General features: G+C 41.5%; 1 protein-coding gene across 7 annotated transcripts in view; it reads right to left on the bottom strand.

The window, feature by feature from the left end:
• LOC117000611 (multiple epidermal growth factor-like domains protein 6) overlaps positions 1 to 23,462 on the bottom strand; it is a 208,289-nt gene that overhangs the window by 179,548 nt on the left and 5,279 nt on the right. For all 7 annotated transcript variants that reach the window (XR_004418828.1, XM_033068388.1, XM_042779597.1 and 4 more), the window contains exons 2-4: positions 15,863 to 15,997; positions 15,124 to 15,233; positions 13,656 to 13,760 (exon numbers count right to left, since the gene is read on the bottom strand). Coding sequence is in view for 6 of the 7 variants with exons in the window: in XM_033068388.1 (XP_032924279.1) it covers positions 13,656 to 13,760; positions 15,124 to 15,233; positions 15,863 to 15,997 (350 nt within the window). In the remaining variant the exon portion in view is untranslated. The remainder of the gene's footprint in view (positions 1 to 13,655; positions 13,761 to 15,123; positions 15,234 to 15,862; positions 15,998 to 23,462) is intronic.

Here is a 23,462-nt window from a genome sequence, read left to right on the forward strand (position 1 = left end):
TAACATGGTGAAGGGTTTGGAATTTGAGGTTTTAGAATATAGCAATAGGTATGGGACAAGATGGAGGTTTTGGGTGTTGGCTTCTTCCTTCTTGTTCTTTATTCCACATGATTTTAGAAAATCCTGCACTGTGGGTCACAGGTGTTTGGTCATTGGGTCACAAGTATAAATAATATAGATGTCAGGTCTTAATTGGATAGTTAGGCTTTAAAAGACCTTGTAACAGTGAGATACAGCTCCATTTTTTTTGGTTTTAGCTTGTTAGCTAGAGGTGCTGTGGAACTCACTGTATTATAGATAAGAATTAATAAACAACTGAGTCCAAATAGGAAAATTTGTCTCTTATGCTTCAATCCCAACTCTGAGTGAAGGCAGAGGGAAAAGAAGGTAGCCACCAAGACATCAGAATATCAGTAGGAAGAGACTGGCACATCTGCCAAGCCAGTGTGTTATGCAGGCCAGAGATCCTCACCAGCACTAGTTAAAAATCTCACAGGTTTGCTGTTAGCACTGAACAAGGTTAACAATGCCCACACAGAAAACCTCTGGAATGGTGACAGAAATATGGGCCTCCCAACAGAGCAAAAAATGTGGCCTGCTTAAAACTCCTAAGTCAGGAAATTTGATATTGGACAGGAACAAGCCCAATAAAATAAATCAGGTGATGGTTGCTAAGTACCTGTGTCAGGGTAGAGGGCAAACAGAACTCCCAGCATTATTTCAGAGCCCTGGACAGACAGAATGAGCTGCAGTGCAGGGCTGTGGCTGCAAGGTCACACCCTGGGATCAGCTACACTTCAGGCACGTTCTGCTCCTCAATCCCAAGGCTCAGTGCTACCCAGAGAGCAAGCTTTACATCTGTTTTGATATTTATAAGATAGAATGTGCTGTTGCTATACACACTTTCATCTTGATGCATTGATACATCTATTAAAAATAAAAACAAAGAGATTCTGGCATTGAATTTGCATTTTTGAAAGCTTATGTAAATGAACATTTAGGAAGAGGCCATGAGAGCAATATGTCAATTAATAAGGAGCACTAAGAGAAGAGTCCTGGTTCAAAAAATGCTGGTTACTCATGTCAGAGCAGATTTAACCTCACTCAGTTCTCCCATCCATTCTTCCCCACTCCAACCTGTGCATCTCCCTTTTCTAAATGTTTAGGCACTACTGAAATTTCACAAATATGAGTTTCTGTATATTTTGGGGTAGTTTAATTGCTTTTCTTTAGACAGTCTTCCTTATTTTAAAACACAAGGAAGCGAAAACAACAATTTCTGGGATGCAGTAACAATTCTGAAGTGCTGAGCTCACAAATTACCTGACCAGGTTTGTAAAACAACACACTTGTAGCATGCCACCTTTTTTGGGTTCTGGGGGTTCTTTTTAAAAAAATAAAAATTTAAATAAATAAATGGGGTTTTTTTAATTAAAATTCTTTTTTAAAAATAAGTTCTTTATAAAATAACTTTTAAAAGTTCTTTTGAAATATATTTTTTAAATAAAGACAGGACCCTTACATTACAAATATTTATCTAGCAATACACAGGAATTTTGAGGAAAAATGAGACAAGGCAGGTACCATCCAAACCTCAGCCTGATCTGCTCTGAATGGGTGACTGTAACTTGCTGTGATATTTTAATGAGTTATGCCACTCTTCATACATTTGTTTAAATTGCTAGTTAGCTTTATCCTTCACCTCCAGCAAGCTGTCCATAGTCCATGAGAGGAGTGATGGCATTTCAGGTTTTGGTGAACCTATTTACCATCCCATTTCCATGCAGAACGAGACAAAACCAAGAGAATGTTTTCAGTGAAACTGAATTAGTTGCCCAACCCAAAAATCCTGAAGTATTTATTCACAGATACAGTTGTTCATCAGCTCTGAAACTCCTGGCTTTATTATGTGCCTGTCAGGATGAATGATAATGCCAAGGGGCTGGCAGGATAATGAACAACTGCCAGGATAAATGGATCCTCACACAAAGCTCTCTGCAATACAAAGATGATGACGAGAACAACGCTCAGAGCTACACCTACAGCTTCTCCTTTTCCATTTTTCCCCATGTATTGTGCAATTTTCTTCTGTCTCAGGTTTACTTGGCTGGAACAAAGGTGGAACGTGAAACAAATTGTGGCAAAATTCTCTAGAGATGTGAGGCACAACTCTGCTGCAATCAGTGTATAATTGCACAGTCATGCCACAGATGAATTTGCTCTCCATGCAAAGAATTGAGCAAGCACTGGAATGGATTCACTTATTTCACAGTTATTAAGTCTGCCCTCTGATGAACATCTCTCTCTTATCTACTCTGTTAGCACATCCTCCCTCCTGTTGCTTCCCACAACACATAACACCAAAGGAAGATTATTACAAGTGGAGACTGGAGACTGTGTGTCAAAATAATTCCAAATTCAGTTCCCAGCTCTATTCATACAGTACAACCTTGCAGGGCATGAAAGAAGATTTTAATCACAAAACACAGAAATCAGGGAAGAGAGGGTTTAACTGAACTCTTGATTTCTTTGGCTGTACAAGGATCCAGAAAGGATGCACTGCAGACTCAGCTTGGCAAACATCACTTACATAAACAGCCCCTATTTATAGCAGCAGCACAACAAGCAAACAAGGATATCCAGTTAAACAAGATTCACACACAATTTCAAGATTATGTTTCATAGGATACCAAGATCCAAAATGAGGAAATATTCAGGAAGTTTAACATCACATTGAGCTGTTTGTTTGTTTTTCCCTAATCCCAAAAAATTACATTTATAGCTTCTAGATTATTTACAACAAAATGCAGCACATGGGTCTAGAGCACTCAGTGAGAGCTGCAAAGGGTCAGTGGGGAAGGATAAAAGTCACCCTGCAGGTACATCTCAGATTGGAGCAGGTCTAGGAAGAAGAGATGGATGGACAAGTGAAAACCCAGCCATAATAATTTCCATGGAATGGGCTCTTTATCCCCTCATGTTCCATTATGTTAATACTGACAGGATTTCCAGTACTCACACGTGAAGGAAACGATGTCAGACAAGCAGCACATCAGCACTGCCTCCCCTAACTCCTGCCAGCTCTCTGAGCTCCAAACAGCGAGATTACAGAGAGAAAAAACAGATTCAGGTCAGCAACCCTGCACACAAAAGCTCCCCTTGCAGTATGGATAACAGTGAGAAAAGCAATTGCCTGTGAATTCTTGGTGAAGCAAAAGCAATTAGATTTTACAAAAAAGGAAACAGTAAGAAATAAGTTTTCTTTAAAAGGATAGCACAGACACCAATTCCCCCACTTCAGCAGCACCATGAGAATCTCTCAAATGTCTGAAAAACAGGAGCAGCCACTTTTATTCCAAGTGGTCACAAAATAGATTTGGCCTTTTCAACTTCTGGCATACTCAGATTATTACAAAGTACCTGAAGAAGCAGAAAACAATTTTGAAATAACTGGATCTGAAGTTTAAGAACTTTAAACTTAAAGTCACAACTTGAGGTTTGGAAAGTAGTAAAAATGGAAAAAAAATGAAGAGGAAAAAGAATGATAAAGACACTAAAAAATAAAAGAAAGAAATAAGAATCACAGGGTCAGTGCCTCCAGGGACCACTTCATCCACAGCTGCCTCTGGTTCCACAGGAGATGTGACAAAGCAGAAATTAAATATCTGCCTAGACAAATAAAAGCTGCACTTCCTTTAAGCAGAGTAAATCAGTGCTTTCATTATTATTGGGGGGAAAAAAGGAAGCAGCTAAGAGGACACTTAGAGACTCAATTTTTAAACAGTGAAATCTGAAATTTAGCTTTTCATGTGACCAACAAAACCTGTCTTAAACAGGACCTGTTTTCAGCGGATAACAAATCTTATGGCAGAGAAAGCAGAAAAGGGTTTCCAATGTTCCAAATCACCTCAAAACTTAAGAGAGCATGGGAAGTCATTTTAGCAAGCAATTGTCCAATGATGCTGGAAAAATCATCTAGATCAAGTTCTTGTTCCAGCCTGACCTGGAGAATATTTTAATTTGCTGTGGAAGTTCTAGCTATTAGTTTTACAAGGCTAAAATTCACTTTAGAATTTTTTACCATTTTACAAAAGCTGAAAAACATCAACAACAGAATAATGAAAATATAACTTCAGCAGTCACATACTTTTCCATAGCATTTCAGTTACTGCAGTCTATTACTGACATATCATTGAATGAAATGACAAATAAAGTGAATTTTAAAGGTATGTTTAGCCTTCTCCCATCCCTCCCTGTTCCAGGCAGGGAGAGTCCTTTCTTAAGATTGCCACAGAAATACAAAATACCCAGTAAGTAATATTTCCTTCCTAACTTGTTGAGGTTAATCACACAACCAGTGCTCAGATTAGATAATCTAAGACTTTTATTTGTGAGCAGCCTCATATTTTTGGGTGGAAGCAGAGTAAAACCCTGACACATCTGAGCAAGAGCCAGCGAGACAAAAAAACAAACCCCATCCTGCAACCTCCCTGGGGAAATCTTTATTCATTTTAATACTTGTTCAGTCAGCTGTCTCTGTGAATGACAAGGTTTTATCTCTAATGTGAATGGCTTCGAAGGCTACTTGCATTATCCATTCTTCAGCAGCTGCTGCTGAAACCACAGGGTTGCAAACTTATAATTAAATCCAGCTGCCACTACTGTGAGTTCAGTTCTATCGAAGTGAGCAGCAGTGCCTCGTGGTTGCTGGCAACATTCTCTCTCCCTTTCTAGACAATGTAATTAACTCTTCTGCCCCTTTTAGATGAAATAAACATCAGCACTGAAAATGCTGTTAAATGACTGTAAAATAGTATTTATGCTGAAGAATTCTGCTGCAGTCATTACACCTGAGAAAACAAATTTCTAGGTGGATGATGGCTGATAACAAAGAGCTGTTTCCTTAAAAGCACTGAGAGGACACCCAAGGAGACACAAGGCACGGGATGGAAGGAGACTGCTGCAGGAAAAGTGACAGGACACACATTAACACTTCTACTCTTAAGCCTTAAAACACAGCCTCTGGCATAAAGCACATACCCAGACCCAGCTTGAGAGAATTGCAGACAAGGGCTGGAAAGGAACCAGGACAGGCACCACAGGCTTTCCTGTGATGCTAAAATAATTTTTAAAGGCCATTGTTCCTGGCTTAAAATAGATTTAAAGGTGCCAGACCAAAGAAGTTGTGGCTCCTCCTTCCTGGGAGTGTTCAAGGACAGGGCTTGGAGCAACCTGCTCCAGTGGAAGGTAAAAAGATGTTCTCCCTTCCAAACCTGTGACACAGTCCTGGCTGAACAGCTAAACCCACACATTCCTAGAGATGTCCCTTTTTTCCTTTCACAGTGCAAATCTGCCCATACCCCCGTGTCAAAGGGTTTGGGTCAGCAAAAATAATTAGCTGGCCAAATTTGACTTTGTCAGTCAGAGTCCCTGCAGTGCTGCCCAAGGCAGCTCCTCTCCTCCCTTCACAGCAAACATTGCAGTGACAAAGCCTCAAGAACATCTCATGGCAGGAGCAGCAATCAGCAGTGACACACTGCACTAATGCCACTGAAGTAGGAAAACAACAGCCAGCCAAGCTTTCTTTGTGAGGGGTTCTCCTGCTATTTGTACCTCTTTGGAAACACACATCAGCCCAAAGATTTTTTGAGGATGGGAAGGAAAGTGCAGCAGAAGTGTTTGACCTCTAACTCAGAGCTTTGGAAGGCTGGAAAAGGGCAGAGCTCTCTGCAGACAGGACAATGAAATGCACAGCATCTCCAAATTCACTCTGAAAAGCTACCAAAACACAACAAAAATATTCTTAAAGACATAACAACCTGCTGGGTATTCTGCCAAATCAGTTAAAATTCCATGCTGTCTAGATGCTTTATTAATACAGAGGTTGCATCCAGAGCTACACAAGCACTGCATGAACTGAGTGTTGGCAGAACTTATCCATGGTACCTTGGGCTAATTAAATTCATCTGCATTACCTGATCAAACCCAAGGAAGAAAGCTGGAAACCCAAATAAATCTGCCCCCAGCCACAGGAAGGCCAGGCAGGTGTCACAAAATAGAACCCAGATGTTCCTAGAGACTCCAAATCTGCTCATTCACCTTTTGTGAATTTGGGGGGGAGGAATGTACCTGCACAGCCCCTCTGCACAGCACTCAGCTCTGCAAACAATGCCAGCAACCAGACAGCAGCTCTTCCCCCGTGATTTTTTACTTTTCCCTCCTGCAGCCAGCACAGAGTAAACAGCCTTTTGTGGCAAAGACAACAGGGGTGAATTCTCTCTCGAGTGGTTATTCCGAGGTTCATTTACTCCTGACACGTTTGTTTGCAGCTCCAGCTCTGCTGTCTCTCTGCCTGTCTCTCCCTGCTAATGGCAGTGGAGCCCAGGCACTGCAGAGCCTTTCAGCAGGATGGGCTGATGATTATATCCTGTCATACCTAGGAGAGAGCCAGGCATGATTTTTCAATCAGTGTTCCTACCCTTCCTGTTTTAGAACAGCAAAGCTTTTATTCCTCACGGCTTTTCAGTGGCTGCTTTAAAGGGCTTTTCATCCGGAGAGGTTCGTGTCTCTCCCGTGATGAAAGGTGTTTCCACGGCCAATGTTGGCAAAGAGCAGGTGGGTGTGAGGAGGGAAGCAAAGAAGAAAGGGTGGAAAGTTTGGAGGAAGCCATGCTCTCAGGTTCTTTGAATCCTGCCTTGCTCAGGACTGGAATTAATCTCTGAATCAACTGTTATCTATCACCAGAACAGATAATGTCATTTTATCTCGACCACAACTTTTTTTCCTTGAGAGATCACAGATAGCTTGGACCTCCTGCAGTGGTCTGTGCACTACATTTGTCTTCTGCAAATCTCTGCCCAACAGAACATCCAAACTCAACTCTCTCAATGGGTTTCTAATCAACTCCAGACTTGTGACACTTTATATTGAGGTCCAGTGCTAACTTCCTATTGATTTGTAGCTATATATGGCTATAATTTGAATATACAAATCCCATTATGTTTTAAGTGTCAGGATAGCTGTCAGTTGTCACCAGAGTACAGGAGACAGATCACAGAAAGTTGTGTCACCATGAGACCAAACCCTGTCAGGAGATGAGTGTTTTGATAGACCTACATGATGAGATGACATTGTAGATTAGAAACAGATTTTTTTTCTTAATACTCATAATCTTTTTTTCTTCTCTTTAAGTGATGTAAAAATCTAATGTGAAATTTATAGATTTCATTAAGGTTTAGGGGTTAAAAGAAAACATAAAAAATCAAGCAGTGGCTTTTTGTTTCTCAGGATTTCAAGGCAATTAGGTCACTGGAGTGCTGAAGGACTGACTCTCCAGTGAGGGTAGAATCAGCTAAAAGGCTGAAATTGAAGACTTGACTGCATCTAAATTCTCACTAAATTGGATAAACTACTTATAAACCGAAAGGAAAAGACATCAGTTTTTCCCTGTGCCTCTGGAAGGGCCCAGACTGGCTGTGCAGATGTGAGGCTGTGGCAGCAGCTCCAAGGAGCAGAATTTCAGGAGAAGCCTCTGAGTGAAGGCAGCAGGGACAGCAGGACACCAGTTCAGCCCTGCCAGCCCCGAGCTGAGGCTGGGACACCCTGAGACTGCACAGAGCTGAATGTGCTGTGAGCTCACCTGATGGCAGCAAGCTCCACACACACCTGGGACAGCAAGAGATGAAGGCTGGGGGTAATACAGGGAAAACAGAAATGTTTCCATATGAAATGAGATACTGGGAGGGGAAGTTTGAAAAGGGCATCCTTATTTTACACTGGTTTTAGCAAGGGCAGAGCTGTCCAGACAACTGAAGCTGGGCTTTAAATCCAAAACCACCTAAAGTCATGGAAGGGGTATTGTTCAATGCATACTGAGCACTGACTAAAAATCACCTGAAACAGCTTTAAATGTCTGAAATCTTCAGTGTAGGAGAGAATTATAGCAAAGAAAAATATTTACTTGGCTCTCAGATCACTTCATCAAAATCAAGGGCTTCTGCCTTTGCAGTATGACCAATTAATATTAAGGTTTAAATCCTACACTGCCTATTCTTTCACTGAATCAAACTAATTTGCTGTGGAAGTGGCTGAGTTTAGAGCAGTGCCTACATCTTTAACATCAGATCAAGCACTGCTTGCTGGCCACAGCCAACCTGCCACATACAAAGTGAAGACATTTAAGCACCATCATCCACAACTGCCTCACTGCTGGTGTTTCCTGTGTGCTGCACACATGATGGACAGAAAAATCTACTCTGAACTTCTGGTGAGATGGAACACGTCAACACACCTTGTTAGCTCTGCTGGCTCTTCAGAACACACTCATGTTTTCAAATGTTCCTCCTTGGAAGGGTTTTGGACGCTCTGAGCACACAGCACTGTTATTACCTTGACAAGTGCTAAGAAAGGGCTCATTACCACAGTCCCTAATGCAGGAACAAGTGATTGCAGCACACTCCCAGCCCACAGGATGCTCTCAAGCTGTCAAGAGCTCACTGGGGCTCCTTCAGTGCTGCAGGAAAGCCCAAAAGCATCCCCAGCTTCCCATGTGCTGCCTGCCGGCTCTTCTCCATCCCAGCCAAAAAACAGCCACAGGATTGATGGGGCTCTGCTCCTGGGAGTCAAAAAGGAGCAGAGGAAGAACAGAACCGAGGGTCCCACTAGGACAGGGAGTGATCACAAGGCTTCTTGCTGCCTAGGACAGGTGCCTTCCTACCCTGAGCAGCCTCATCACTCATCTCTGCTCCCCTTGCCATGACAGGCTGGCATTTTACTAATGAGACTGAGTCATTTGGAGCAGGAGAATGACTGTGCTAAAACAGAAAAAAAACCAAAACTGGTATCTTTAAGATATTGTATGCACCAAACTAGAGCAATCTGAGCATAAATTATCTTTTGTGCCATCCTCTTCCACTCTCCCTATGGGCTAATGGCAAATTTTCAAGTTAAAAAGGTTATCTTGGGTCAAGCTTCAGGGGACTCATGGCCAAAATATGAAAACAAAATGCCAAAACCCCTGCACAATGAGGGCCCAGCTATCAGAACTAATTTACCCCCACAAATATTTAAACATTTTATAGTTTCAGTGGGAAAAAAAAAACCTGAAGACATTCCTATGGGCAGCAGATCCATGGGAGCTTTCAGCTTGCCATTTGCTGTTTAAAAGAAGGAAAATTTGTAAAACTGGTTCATGACTTTACACTGCTCTGTAAGGCTTGTGTAGGTCTTCAGCATCAAAGAAGAAAAACTTCATCTCTACAAGAAACCAGGATGGCAGGCAGGACATTAATCAGAAGTTGAATCAAACAACTCTTTACAGGAAGAAATATTTCCTAGAGGAAAATGGAAGAAAATTCTTTTTTCACAGCGAAAGAAAAGGGTATTGTTATTTGCAAGAAGATATATCAGAATTCCTGCCATTTTAATCAATGGCTTAAAAAAACAAAAAAAAAAACCCACCTTTGTTTTAAGGAGTTTTATATTGTAAACTCTGATCTACCTGGTCTAGGAGGTGCTGACATTTTGTTTACCAGAATCTTTATATAGTTCAATATCTTAATAGTGTGTGACCAGAGTGAAGGCAGAGATTGACAGCAAGTCAATGAACTGATGAATATCTCCCTCATAAGCATTTCATTTAGCTACCCATGCAGTGTGCATTTTGCCTTTATACACACATTCCAGTGCTATTATCTTACACTTAATTACTTGGGTCTCAAAGCACCTGACAAAGGAACGAGCCACCATTATCAACATTTCATGTACAACAAAGCCCAGGCAGAGTGGGGCAATTTGCTAAAAGTTGCTGCTCTAAATATCCAAGGTCAGTGGCAGGTGGAAAAAAAAGCTTTTATCAGGTGAGCACTGCACTCAGAGCACACTGCCTCTCAAGTCTTACTGCAGTCTTTAATAATCTGCAGCAGGAACTGCAAAAGAACTTAAAATTCCACTTGTGTGACAGCAAACATTAGAGCAAAAATTGAATCTATTGACACTTTATCTGTTAAACACTGGAATATTGTATTCAGCTCTCTTGAAAGAGGACAAACACCATGTCACCATGAGATGACTTTGCTGACAAGCCTTCCCTGGTCATTCCTCAACTATTTTTAAACATCTTCCAATTACACCCATTGTCTAAGATAGACTCAATTATACTTATTCTTTCTTAATTATGGGAGCCTCTTGCAAAACATTAATCATGCTCAGATTTTGTATCAGTCAAGACATTATAAAGCCTGTTCAGTTCTCACTCTGGATTTTTACTTTGTTTTAAAACCCATCAGGAGGCACTCAGTGAAACCAGCAACAACTTGAGATTTGATGACAAAACACTTAAGAGTCCAAACTAACCCCTCATTTTCCAGTGAGCAATTCCATGTACATGAGGAGTAAATAAATACATCCCTGTTTGTAGAATTTGGAATGTTTTCACTGGCTGCCTGTCCATGTAAAAGTCCCAGGGCTAAATTAAACAAGCTAAATGAAATTAATTTACTTCCATGTCCAGCTCAGGTGGTTACCAGGCCTTGGACAAGATTACCAGGACAACTAGTGAATATCAATGACACCAGCACTGCAGCAGAATTTATTCTTGGCACTGGGTTTTGCCTTCTCTCTGTTTTGTTACAGGTTTTGCCTCCCTTACACTGGGACAAATGGGGATCACAACTTCCAAACAAGTTGAATAAATGGAAAGAAATCCAGCTTGCAAGTTTACATTGTAATTGATATAAGTCTATTATTACAAGACAAATTGCAGCAGACAATGCAAGAGACAGCTCAATCTGTTACCCAGTCCCTGCAATGGCTGTATGAAGAACTCGACCATTTCACTCATAAATCTTTCTCCTAAGTTTTCATTGCTGCTTGTGTGGGTAAAATAATAAAACCATGGAGTGACGTGTACAAGGGATGCAGTAACACATTTCTAAACACAATTACATCAAGCTTGTTACGGGAGCCCTGACCCTTTCAGCATCTCATCAGGAATAAATTGTATCCCAGGCTGCAAAACCACCCCAAGATTCCTTTGAAAAGTCATTAGCTGCTATCGTGCCAATTGTGAATAATCACCTCTGCTGGGACTGCTGGGAGGCACTGGGCTGTCTCCAGTCATTGTGGAGGATCCATCACAAACTTTATTCAGGACAAAACTTCATTTTGTCATTTTTGACCTACTCCCCAACTCAAAGGCGAATAAAAACTCCACAAAAAGAAGAATGATCAGAAGATTCTTGAGATACACATTCCCATTCACTTCTTAGAGCAATTGAATTTAGTAATAGTTTTATATTAATTTCTTGCCTATTGTTTGTAGCTCACAGCACCCAGCAAGGAGATGTTCCTGCACAAGCAAAACTTGAGAATCAGCTGTCATCACTGATGACAGAAACAGAGAAGAAAAGCAAAAAGGTTGGAGAGGGGCAGATACAAAATGGGATACATGAAGCAATTTTGCTCAAATGAGTTGAAGTGCAGCTGTGAATTGCCAGAGGACTGACAGGAGGCCACAACACCAGAAGGGACAGAAGGCAAGATTACAACCAAGAACACCCAAGGGGCAGCTCCTGCCAGCAGCTGTGGGCTCACACCCACCTGGAGCCTCCCTCCTCTGAGAGGGGCACCTGGGGACAGTCCCCAGGCACAGGGACACGGCACCAGGAGTCCCCTGGGACTCAGCCCCAGCTCAGCACCAGCTCTGACACTGTCACAGCACGTGCTCCAAATCTGGCTGGCTTCCCTGGCACCCCTCCCTGCCACTGAATGCTCAAAGGGAAGGATGCTGGTGGAAGAGAGCCCCTTTTTCTTTTGGGTTATGGAAGGAAACCACTCCAACCTGCAGTAAGGTCAGACAGACAAGTAGGGAGGAGGGACAGAACAAGCTTAATGATCATCTAAACCCAGGGTGTATTGATTAATGCAGGCACATTAATCCCAGGCTACCTTAAGAGCAATATTCCAACATCAGCCAGGAACACTGGGAGCTAGGGCTGTTAGTCCCACAGCACATTTCTTCTTCCTTTTGCCTGCACAAATATGATACAAACCTCAGAAGAACCTGACTGGAGGCACCTGCAACAGTTAAGAGGCCTTACACTCTAAATTACCTTGCTTTTGTTAGGCAGGTGAATGGTCCACAGCATTCTTCCTGAAAGAAGGTTTTTCCCTTCAGAATTCAATTTATAAACTTCCTCCTGCCAGGCTGAGATAGCAGCTGCTGTACAAACCTGAAAATGATGACTCCTGGAATTCCATTCAAACCTCAGGAATCAATAGAAAGCAGACAAACGACCAAAGATAAAAGTTCCACCCAAGTGCAAAGAGCAAGGACTGCAGGATACCTCTCATTGTTTTTACAGGGGCTGCAGTCACCAACCTGTGAAATAGAGACTGCACAAATCTCATTTCTGCTTGCAAATCTGACCTGTGCTATCCACACAATCTGCCTGCTGGGAATGCCTCAGTTCCATAGGTATTTCCAAGGAAAAAGGAGTCTCAAAAGACAATTTATAATTTGCTGAGATCCATTCCATTTGGTAAAAGCTTATTATAAAGCCTTCTTGGAGATTGTGATCCTGCTTACCTGGAAGCAGCAGCTCTTGTGTGAGTTAATCACAGCCAACCTGCCTTGGTGTCACTCTGGCTCATCTCAACTCACCCACACAAACTTGTTTCTGTGGGCAGTAAAGAAATACCCAATCACAGCTTCCCTGCACTAATATTGTCTGCAGGCAGCCCCAGCTCCATTGTAAACAGCTCTGCATTTGATTTATTGTTACAGTTCTTCTCACTCACTCTGCCTGACAGACAAGCCAGGTGAGGACATGAACATATTAGAATTTAAAAGGGAAAAAAAAAGAAACACTTAAAAAATCTGCCTTCCTTTGAACAAAGCACAATATGCTTCAGTTGAAAAGGAAATTATCATTTCCCTAATACAAAAGAAATCCTTTGTCCCAATCACAGCCTACTCTGAAGGAATGACTTTCTTCCCTCCCTTAAGAAGCCAAATGGATGCAGTTCTGTAATTTTGGAGAGCTTTACACAGTGTGTTAAATTACAAGACAGCCCATTGTGGGTTTATCAAATTGTGAGCCAGTGTGTGAGACAAAGAAGATTCTCATTGAGAGTGGGTGATAGAGTCTAAGCCACACAGAATTCAGTCTATAGTATGCTAGAACACAGTGAAATGAAAGATTGGTGCATATATTATTCCAGGAATACTATGAAATATTTGATAGTGAGCTCTAAAACCTTCCTATTTTGAGATGCACTCAAAAAAAAATCCCATGAACAAATAGTGTGGTTGATTTGCTGCATTCTTCACCTGCTGCCCACCTGCTTTGACTCAGAATTTCTCTCACAAAGGTAAAAGCAAGGCTGAGAAATGTAGTAAGAGCACCACAGGAACATTCAAGTTGAGAAGCAACAGACAGATATTCCACTGGACACCAGTGCTGATATTCAGGGATATTATCCACCACAGACACTCACTCATCTGATAGAAATCAAGTTAGATTTTCATCTTGCTTTGTTAAAATTCAATACAAAAAAAATAAAATTCTGGAAAATCAGAGAATGATCAAATAACCACTTAAAAGTGCAGCAAAGTCATCTTTAATTTGAACTTTGACAATTCCCAGTGGACTCACCATACTGGCAGCGAGGACCCTGGAATCCTGCAGGGCACTGGCACACCTGGGATCCTTCCTCAGAGCATTTCCCTCCATTGAAGCAGGTGCCAGCAGTGCAGAGCACTAGAGCACACAAACAGAGTGGGACAGGGTGTTTTAGCTGATTTTGTGCCAAGGATCCTCCAGAACTGTCTCTCTGACATAGCCCTGTTGCAACATGACTTTCCAAATGAGAAGAACCGAGATTTTTATTTAAGGGCAAAGCTTGGACTGCAGCAGGACTTGGTATCATAGGTGGTACTACCTTGTTGATATGAAGAAATTTAATAAAAATTACTTAGATATTGCACTGCCTAAGTCCAAAATAAAATAAGAAAAATCTGCCAGACAATAATGCAGGAATGGTTAAAAACCACTGATGCACTGGGAGATATTATATATGTGGAGGGAATTACAATTCTTCCCTTCCTCTAACACTGAACAGTTTTATTTACAGTAACTTAAATTCCACATGCTTGAGCCAAACTTGCAAAGAGTATCAAATACAAAAGTGTAATTCAACCACTTTGGTGCCTTAAAGAATTCAAAGCAAGTCTGCACTGCACAAAATTTCATTTTGCCACTGGTGCTCACATACCTTAAACTCCTTTACACCAGAGATTAAAACACAGATTGTAAACATATTTTTTACTTCATACAACCAAGCAGGTGCACACTAAATATGTAGATTCAGGCTGAAACCAACAGGAATACCTCTCAGGCTTGTTTTTGTTTTTTAACTACAAAGAGACAACCATAAAAGCAAGCTCTCTGAATGCAGCCCTGAAGTTGGTAAGAAGATTAAAAAATAAATAAGAACAGATGCTAACTTTCACATAGAAAATGCAATTACTGACTAAACAGTAACAAAACCAAACACTGAGTAGGTTGCCATCTCCTACTGATGTCTTGTTAGCAGTGGCTGAAGTTCTGCCTTATCATTTAAATTAAATTCCTTCTTTTAGGAAAACATCCAATCATGATTAGAAATCAGTGATAGAAAGGGGTTCTCATCAGATGGAGAACCACAGGGTAGAAATGCAACAGCAGAAGGGAAAATGCCAAAACCAGTCAGACTCCACAGCAAGTGCTGCACCCATGAAACAAGAGCCTCACAGCAGATTTCTCTGCATAATTTGGGCAAAAGCAATAAATTTGGTTGGCCTGTCAAAGCCAGGCTGGCATAAAAATGCTGCAACAACTCCAATTAGAGTTTAGACTGTTAATCTAAACTGTTTCACCACGTGAATTAAAATCAGAGCTATTTGCTACTCTTACATGAGTGCTTTTTGTATTTTTAAAGGACATCTATTCCCCCATCGCTGGGAAAATCCCAGTCATAAACCACAAGAAACAAATTCCACACATCCACAAGTGGGGATTGAGTAGGAAGGCAATGCCTGGGGATGTCACCTCTTGGTTTGTCCCAGTTTTTGTCCCAACTCACAGTGCAGACAGCCGGGTTCATTGTCCTGCTGTGCCCAGCCTGGGCAGCACTTATAGACAGTCTGCTGCTCCATCCTGTACACCTGCTTGTAAACCGTGTAGTAGCCAGACCTGTGGGGACAGGGAGTTTAAGAGAGCAATCACAACTCCTATTCCCCTCTCTCCACCTCACCAGCAGCACACTGCACTCATATCTCAGATTTATGAGACATTTTTTCAGCCTCCATCAGGAGTTCTCGTTAAAAACGAAGCAAATACAGCAAACTGCATCCTGATAACATCCAATAGCTCTGACATGCTATGCCCACATATTATTTTTGAAGAATTTGTATTCAGGCTAGCCAAAGGTGAGTAATTTTTTTTTTTTCCAATCCATTTTGGGTTTAGCTGTTGGGGCAGTCAGATCTCCCATCAGTTCTAAGCATGTGACAGAAATAGAAAGAAGTTCCATTTTTCAAAGTCAATGACTTGACAGCTGGGCTTCACCTGAACAAGAACAGGACAGGAACATTTTCTGACAGTGTAAAATTCTGAATCTAAAGCCAGCCACGAAGCTCATGAGCAACCCAAAACACATTAAAAAGTCACATTTTCTACTCAGTAATAACAGATTTCAAGTCAAACCTCAGGAGGACACCACGTCCACAACCACACATTGCAGATGAAAAATTTTAAAAAGTTGAAAAACTTGCAGAAAGGTGAGCAACAAAACCCATTTATAAGAGTGGATAGTGGATTACCTTCTCTCATAGCTCACACACCACCTCCTCTTTGTGCAGCCTTGTTTCCACATCTTGACCATCCTGCTGAAGGACTGAATGCAGGGCTCCTGGTGTCCCACCAGGGCCAGCTCCAGCACTGGGCACACATTCGGCCTGGGGGCAAAGGAAAAGATAATTTTTATTTCTAACACTGAATTTAGACATCTAGAGAAACAGCCATGAAACTGTGCTGGGTGCAAAGTTTGAAATAGAATTTTTACTGATGTTTGAACGCACTGCAGCTCCAAGCATTAGAAGGCAGCCTGTGAACAATGTACTGAAATTCAGGCTCCACACAAGTCAATGAAAGATTTAGCACAGATTCAAGGGCAGATGAGATTTATCTAAACCATTTCTAGGGAAATTGCATATTCTGTGAGAGCCCTCCTTGCTATCAGTCCCCTCAGGGAAACACAAGAAATTCATAAGAGGAAGTATCCCTGTTCTCTGCTGATTATTCCTAAAATAACAAGACCAAAATAAAAGCGCTGCTTTGGAGGATGATATGTGATCTTCATCCTGCTACCTAGCCAGAGTTACAAAAATAGCAGGAATGCAGGAGGTATGGAGGGTCAAAAAAAAAGGTTACATGCTGATGGTTTTGCAGAGATTTTTGTCTGCCTTATCCCCATTTCTTTGCCCTGGTATAAATCAGGAAATTCTGCATGACGGAAAACAACAGCATCAAAAATTCAGGGTCTAACTAAAACCATAAAGCACGAGGGGTTTTGTCATCTTTAAGGCAGGAACCTGTTGTGACATGAGTGAAATTAATTCACTGGTTGTTTTGGAGTAGTCTATGGATCGTTAGTGCAATAATTTAATCACCAATTCCCCAAGACAGCCTGGTGAGGCTTTGCAAGCACAAACCTCAATAACTCAAACACAGGGGGGAACAGGGACCTTCTATACCCACCCTGGCAGCACCAGCATTCAGCAGACAAGTCCTTCCCCAAATTTCAGTCTCCAAGCTGGAGAGTGACCAACTAACAGCCTGGCACACTCGTTTCCTCTGTCACTCCTCACAGGTAGGAACCCTGTGCCAGAAATCCTGGGGGTGGCACTAAGAAGAGAGCAGTTCTAGCCCAAGAGCTGCCTGGCAGCTGGTCATCATCACTGACACTGGATATTGTTAATATCTCATTCTTATTTATGGTGCTTTTTATCTCTGAGGCTCCCTAATAAGCCTGGACACCACACAAGGTGCCTTGCTAAAGAAAGAACATCTTTCATCCACAGGTCTACAAGTAGTTTACAACTATCATTAAATTAAGCCTGTGCAGAACAAGAAAATGCTGTAATCATGATCAGTTTTAGTGCTGAGTGAACACTTGGCAGGAGCCCTGCCTGGATCAAACCCACAATGGTCCCAGCGCTGTGCAGAGCTCTGACATTGCCCCAGGGAGAATGGGACATCCAGCCAGGCTCCCAAAGGCACCACAGACCCCAAGGGAACTCCTGGGCATCATCTCAGGGTGAAGAGGAACTCTGCCCAACAAGGACACTTCGGGAGGAGGAGCAGAACAGATTTAAACACAACCCAGCCAGCCCTCAGGAATTCAGGTAGCCCTGAAGGAAGTTAGGAGAAGAAAGCCCACAGCTGTAAGCTCTGGTTGTTCTGTATCAACGTGGGGAAAAAAGTCAAGAATCCACTTGTTCTGGAACACCTGACCTTGACAGAAGTTATTTTCCTACACTAGAATATCTGCTCCTCCCAGGCTTTACAGCAATCATCTCCATCCTAGACCACACTGCCAGTGGACATCCCTCCATGTCCTTCCTCCTCTAATGCACAGTCCATGCTCAAAATTGTTCTGTATTTCCATTCCTCAGCTCTGCCCTGGGTACCAACACTCAAAGCAGAACAGGAGATGGTCACAGCCCAGTTTCAGATTGCCTTAAATCCCTCAGGAAACCAGCCTTCCCTTACATTCCCAACACCATCTCCATTACTTAGCAATCCTTCCCATGTGTCCCAGCTACCTCCAGAATTACCTCCTAGTTTAACATATTTATCTGAATTTCAGAGCCATTGTTCCCAAGCCATCCTTAGCACAAAGTCTGCCATTTGTTTCCCATCCAAAGATCTTCATGTGCCCAAAATCTTGCCTGTTTTTTTTTTTCCTTTCCATTACGTCAGTTGGTCTAATAAAACCCCTGCCTTACTTAGCAACCATGCCTCACTTAGCAGGCTTTTTAAAATGATTCTCCCTCCAGTGAATAGAACATCATGTTCTGATAATTCATGCATATCTCCTTTTATTAGAATTGCCTAAAACTTTCCAGATAAAGGTACATTCATATGCATCGCTCTTCCATAAATAAAAGAGAGGAGCTGGCAATTGTTGTAATGACACACTGAGCCCATCCCACCAGTTCCTCCTCATGTGATATTGCCATGTTCCCAGGAATAGCAGTATTGACTTCTAGGATATGGTTAATGGGAACAAATGACGCTCACAGAGCAAAACAAGCCAGCAGCAGAGTCATATGTTTATGAAGATTTATTCAAAGTGAGCCATTCCTCCTTGATGCCCTTGGGATAATTTAAAGGCAGATATCAAAACTGCTGAAACACTATAATTAAATTGCAGCAATTGCATAACATGTAATCCTGTGCTGGCAAAGCTGGGAATCAAACATGCCCTCTCCAACAATTCAGCATCTTCTCAGCTCCCCACACACACACACAGTCAACACGGCAGTGTTTGAGCCATCTGACTCACTTGGTACCTCTGAACTTCAGAGCAGCTTCTGGAGCAAGGCTACAGCTACTGAAGGCACCATTCAGCACCCTGGGACTCTGCTGAAGCCCCAGGTGGATGTGGTGGTGTATTAGAGACCAGCTCCTCTTTTACTGCCGTGCCCTTTGCATTCAGAAGATATTTCTTAATGGGAGTTTAAGTGTTAAAACAAGCAAAAGACACCAAGGCATATTATGGGCCACGATTTGATTGATACACCAGTCCCTTAAAGCCTTTTTGCACTGGGGCTCTGTGCTAGCCAAGGCTAACACCAAGGCTATTATTAGCTTGTCAGTCTGACTCAGGCAAGGCAGAAAGTTCTCTTAATATTTGCATTAGGAGACTGCCCTTTAAACAAAGACACCCTACACACTTCCAGCTCAAGACTTGAGATGCTAATGAACAGATAATTAGACCAACACGGAGCAGGAGCAGCCTGGGCTAATCATATGGCTGTGGAGCCTGTGAACCACTGCACAATGGGAAAAGTTCAGAGAAAATTAAAAGCATCTCCAGGCGGGATGTAGCTCGTTCTTGTGTTTGGAATTTTAAAAAGAAAAGGAATAGATCTACCACAAAGTTACAGAATGGTTTGAGTTGGAAAGGACCTTAAGGATCAGTTCCAGCCCCCTGCCATGGCAGGGACACCTTCCACTACCCCAGGCTGTCCAAGCCCTGTCCAACCTGGCCTTGGACACTCCCATTGTTTGTAAAAGTCCATCACATCTCTGTGATAGGGATACTTTCATTTTCTGGAATGCCAAAGAAAATCTCTCATTCTAACCCATTACTTTTTCCCAGCTCAGTACAAGAAGCTAAAGGTAAGTAGATTTAACAGCAGCAAGAGAGCAAACACACATCAAGATATCCCTAAAGATTTCTTTCAACAGCACAAACTTTAAATCAAAACATTAACAAATATGAATTTGGCTGTCTGATTTTGGGTCTTTCCACAGAGACTCTGTGAATGACACCACCTTCTACACTAAGTCAGATGGCTGTTAACATCTCCCTAGAAATGAGATGTTGCAGCCTGCATTGCCTCAGCTGACGGATTTGCAGCCTGAACACTATTGATCTTCCCATAAATCAGTCAATAGATGAAACCTGTCACAAGGAGCGACTTGCTGGAATTCTGTATTTTCAAAACACTAATTGGTTGCTGCTCCATCCCCTTCTGCTGTGACTAAGAGTTTAGAAAACCACAGTCTGCTTTTTCAGTTTTGGTTTGAAAAGATCAAATAAGAGTTTTCTTAAGGGAACCAAGATTACAGTCAGGGCTCAAATCTCCACTGCTGTGATGATAACTGGTTTTGCACAAGAGATACACTGATGTTGATCTGAAAATAGTTGTACACTGCTACAAAGGATTTGGTTAGAAACTTTTCAGGTTAACTGCCTGAGTCCCCTGACACCTCCAACATCTCAGCAAAATATCACCATTGTCCAATAAAAGACCTCTGGAAAAACAAGGTGGCACCCTGCAGAAACTGTAGAGAAGAAACAGCCAGCAGCATGACATTGTATGCAGAAGAGATGTTGATTAAAAGTTTTTAATCTATATGATCTCAACTGGAAAGGAGAAAAAAGCTAATTGTATTTGAACATAGAAAAAGAAAAGTCAAATCAGGAAACAGGCCACAGAAACAAAAGGTGCAAAGAACAAGTTACATATATTATATAATTTATGTACTTAAATTTTGTCTCTCAATACATATTGCTTAATAATTCACAAAGACCTCAATGACAGAAAAAGCTTTTATTTTTTTCAACTGCCAAGCTCCCCTTTCTCCCCTTAATCTATTTTAAGGCTCATTTCCCTGATAAAATTAATCAGCACTACCAGAGACAATTAGGACATCCTGCTCCCTTGACCACTAATCAATCCCTGCTCTCTCCTGATCCTGTATCAATATTTGTGATGTTTATAGCCCCTCTGGGACATGGATTGTAAGCACCAAGCTCATTTAGATTAGGTCTCATTATCACTGCTGCTCCTGGCTCTGTGGATGAAGGTCCAGCACACGAGGCTGCCCTCATCCCACAGGTTACTAATGCACTGCTGTGTCTTACTCACATCCTCTCTTTGATTAGATGGGGCAGCTAAATAACATGAGAGTTCCTTCAGCCTTTGTGCCCTGCATCTAGATGAAGAGCAAATCAATAGGAGATGATTAATTACACACTCAGCTATTATAACAACAATAAGATTTTTAGTTCTTGCTGCTATCAAAGTGCAGCGCCTGTCCTTTACCTTCTACTTAACCATCCTCCCACCTCCCCCAGGACACAACAATCTATTTTGGTTGGCAAGGAAAGCACAAGATAAACATGCACATCCAGATCATTTAACCATGATTGGCCAAGCCACTTTTTTTTTTTTTCCATTTTAAAAATCAGGGAGTGATTTTTATTTTTTTTTATTTTAGTGTCACGTAGATTCAATCCCCAGCAACGTCCAGATTATAGTTTTGTCCACTACATCCAGGAGAGCACCAGAATCACTCCCAGCCTGCAAAGCCCCAGGCAGCACAAACATTTAGCTTTACAAACTTAAGGACCAGTGTCCCAAGGATCTCTGTCTTGATTAGAAAACCATATGGGATATCGCACAAAGGAGGCTAAGAAATAGCTGGCGTGCACTCATTGTTAAGACAAAGCAAAAAAGGGTCCAAAATTCAGAGTAAACTGAGGATGTAAAAGTGTGAAATGAGAGAGGAAAGCCCTGAGCAGCAGCAGCCAGCTCTAGGTGTAATTTCACATTAACTGCACCCATTGCCATTGCCATCCCCTGCAGAGAAGTTTGTAACACAGGTACCCCAGTAAATCTGCCAGGTGCACACACCTGAGCTCCTTGCAGCAGGAAGGCACAAAGGGACCTGATCTTATAAGATTTACATACAAATCACTCCAAGTGTCACACCACTTTGTCATAAGGAGAGAAAGCTCACTCTGGTTTACAGCAAGTGCCACGCTGTTTGACAATTAAATGAGTTAGAAGGTATTTAAATCCTCATTCTATTTCAGCAACCATATCCAGGAATTGTTAACTGCTTTTTTGGTGGTTGCCAGATTTTAACAGTTCCAAAGCAGAACTTTTCTTTTTTTTTTTTTTTTTTTTTTACAGCTTACTTTTAAAATAACATGTCATATATAACTTCCAGTCAAACTGAAACAAACAGGATTACCTCTAATGTATGCAATGTATGTAAGAAAAATCCCTGCATGCCAACATTTTAGGTGTTAAAATATTCCAAGTCTTTTACTCCCCTATAAATCCTTAGCTTGATACCAGTGATACCAATGTCTGGTTTTTGAGGGTTTTTGTTTGATTTGGGGTTTTGTTTGTTTGATTTAACATTAAGAAAACTGGGTTGAGCTAAATATTTAATTGATTTTAACCACAGAAAAACTAACATGCATGCATTAGTGGATTACTGTTCAACAGTGGCAAAATAGAAGGGGGAAAAAATCTCAATTTATATCTTTTGGATTAGAAACTTATGGTGAGGTTCTAAACAACCCCCAGCTCCTAGTGTTACCCTACAGAGAGAGCTGGACAGGCTTTGACTCACCATTATAAGATATAAGCAATATAAAAATGAGAGATATGATGTTTACACAGCTGCATTTTTCACCACTGGTGGTGCACTGGTCAGGCAAGGAGAGCACCAGCAATTAAAACCAGAAGGGAACCACTGAAGAGCCTCATGTGGATTGAGGGGTATAAAAACTCATTTCCTATATGGGAATATTCCAACCTGGGAAGAGCAGGCCCAAAACACCCAATTGTTTCCTAATTTATGGAAATTTCTTTGTTAAAAACCAGTACAGAGCAGCCTATAGAGCCTCTTCTCAGGCACATCCTCAGATATAATGCTAAATTCTCAATATTGAATTGGGTTGTGCACATAAAAACATGGTCTGGGCATGGCATTCTGTTCTAAAGAAGATTTTGTGCTAAGTTCTGCTCTGACTTCCAAAGGGAAGACAGCAAGGTGCTTCTACTAAAGAACACAAAAACAAGTGTCAGCCCTCTGACTTAAACAACATTCCCCTTTCCACGCACAAATATTCATCCCCAGGTCAAAGGCACTGAAATGGAGCTCAGTGTACACATTAAAGCTCACAACATCTCACACCAAAGGCAGAAATATCAAGTTCCCCTCCGGAACAATTAATGATTAGTTTGAAACCAAGGCTAGCCTGGGATCCAAAGCACAAACTGCACATGTTCAGTACATCATTTTAGAATGCTTTGATTTTGCAGTAATGAAAGGAAATTTCTTTCTCCTCAGAAATAAATTAAAAGCAATGGATTTGAGAGGGGACGTAAGCAATAACAGGCTTGAATTTCAGAGGAAGGAAATCTATTAACTGTGTTCAAAGAGAAAAGGTATTTAATTGGTGAAAAACACAAGTTTGCAATATGGGCTGTTAACCCTCTGGGAGCCAAAGTGCCACTTTCATCAAAGTTCTGCTAAAAAAGTCAGCTCCAGACCAGGTCTGCCACCACAGATCATCTCATTCCTCCTCACCAGGAGGTTTCTTCAAATTTATTAAAAATATTCCACAGTCTGTTATACCTACATCATGGCTTGCTTAGAACAAGGAAAAACAGGCAATGCTGGATATAAACAATGCAGAAGAAAAGTCAAAGCAAAACCAGGCAATTTCCCCAAGAAACACATTTCAAGCACATTAAATCATTGCATAAATAACTAAACTATAGCAACATTCCATAAAAATTATACCTAAAGAAACCTGACAAGTTTTTTTCCTCTTAGAGTGTAATTTTGGACAGTAATGTGAGAAGTCAAATCCCATTAAAAGTG

The sequence above is a fragment of the Catharus ustulatus genome, chromosome 10 (assembly GCF_009819885.2).
Source record: "Catharus ustulatus isolate bCatUst1 chromosome 10, bCatUst1.pri.v2, whole genome shotgun sequence".
NCBI classification, from domain to species: Eukaryota; Metazoa; Chordata; class Aves; order Passeriformes; family Turdidae; genus Catharus; species Catharus ustulatus.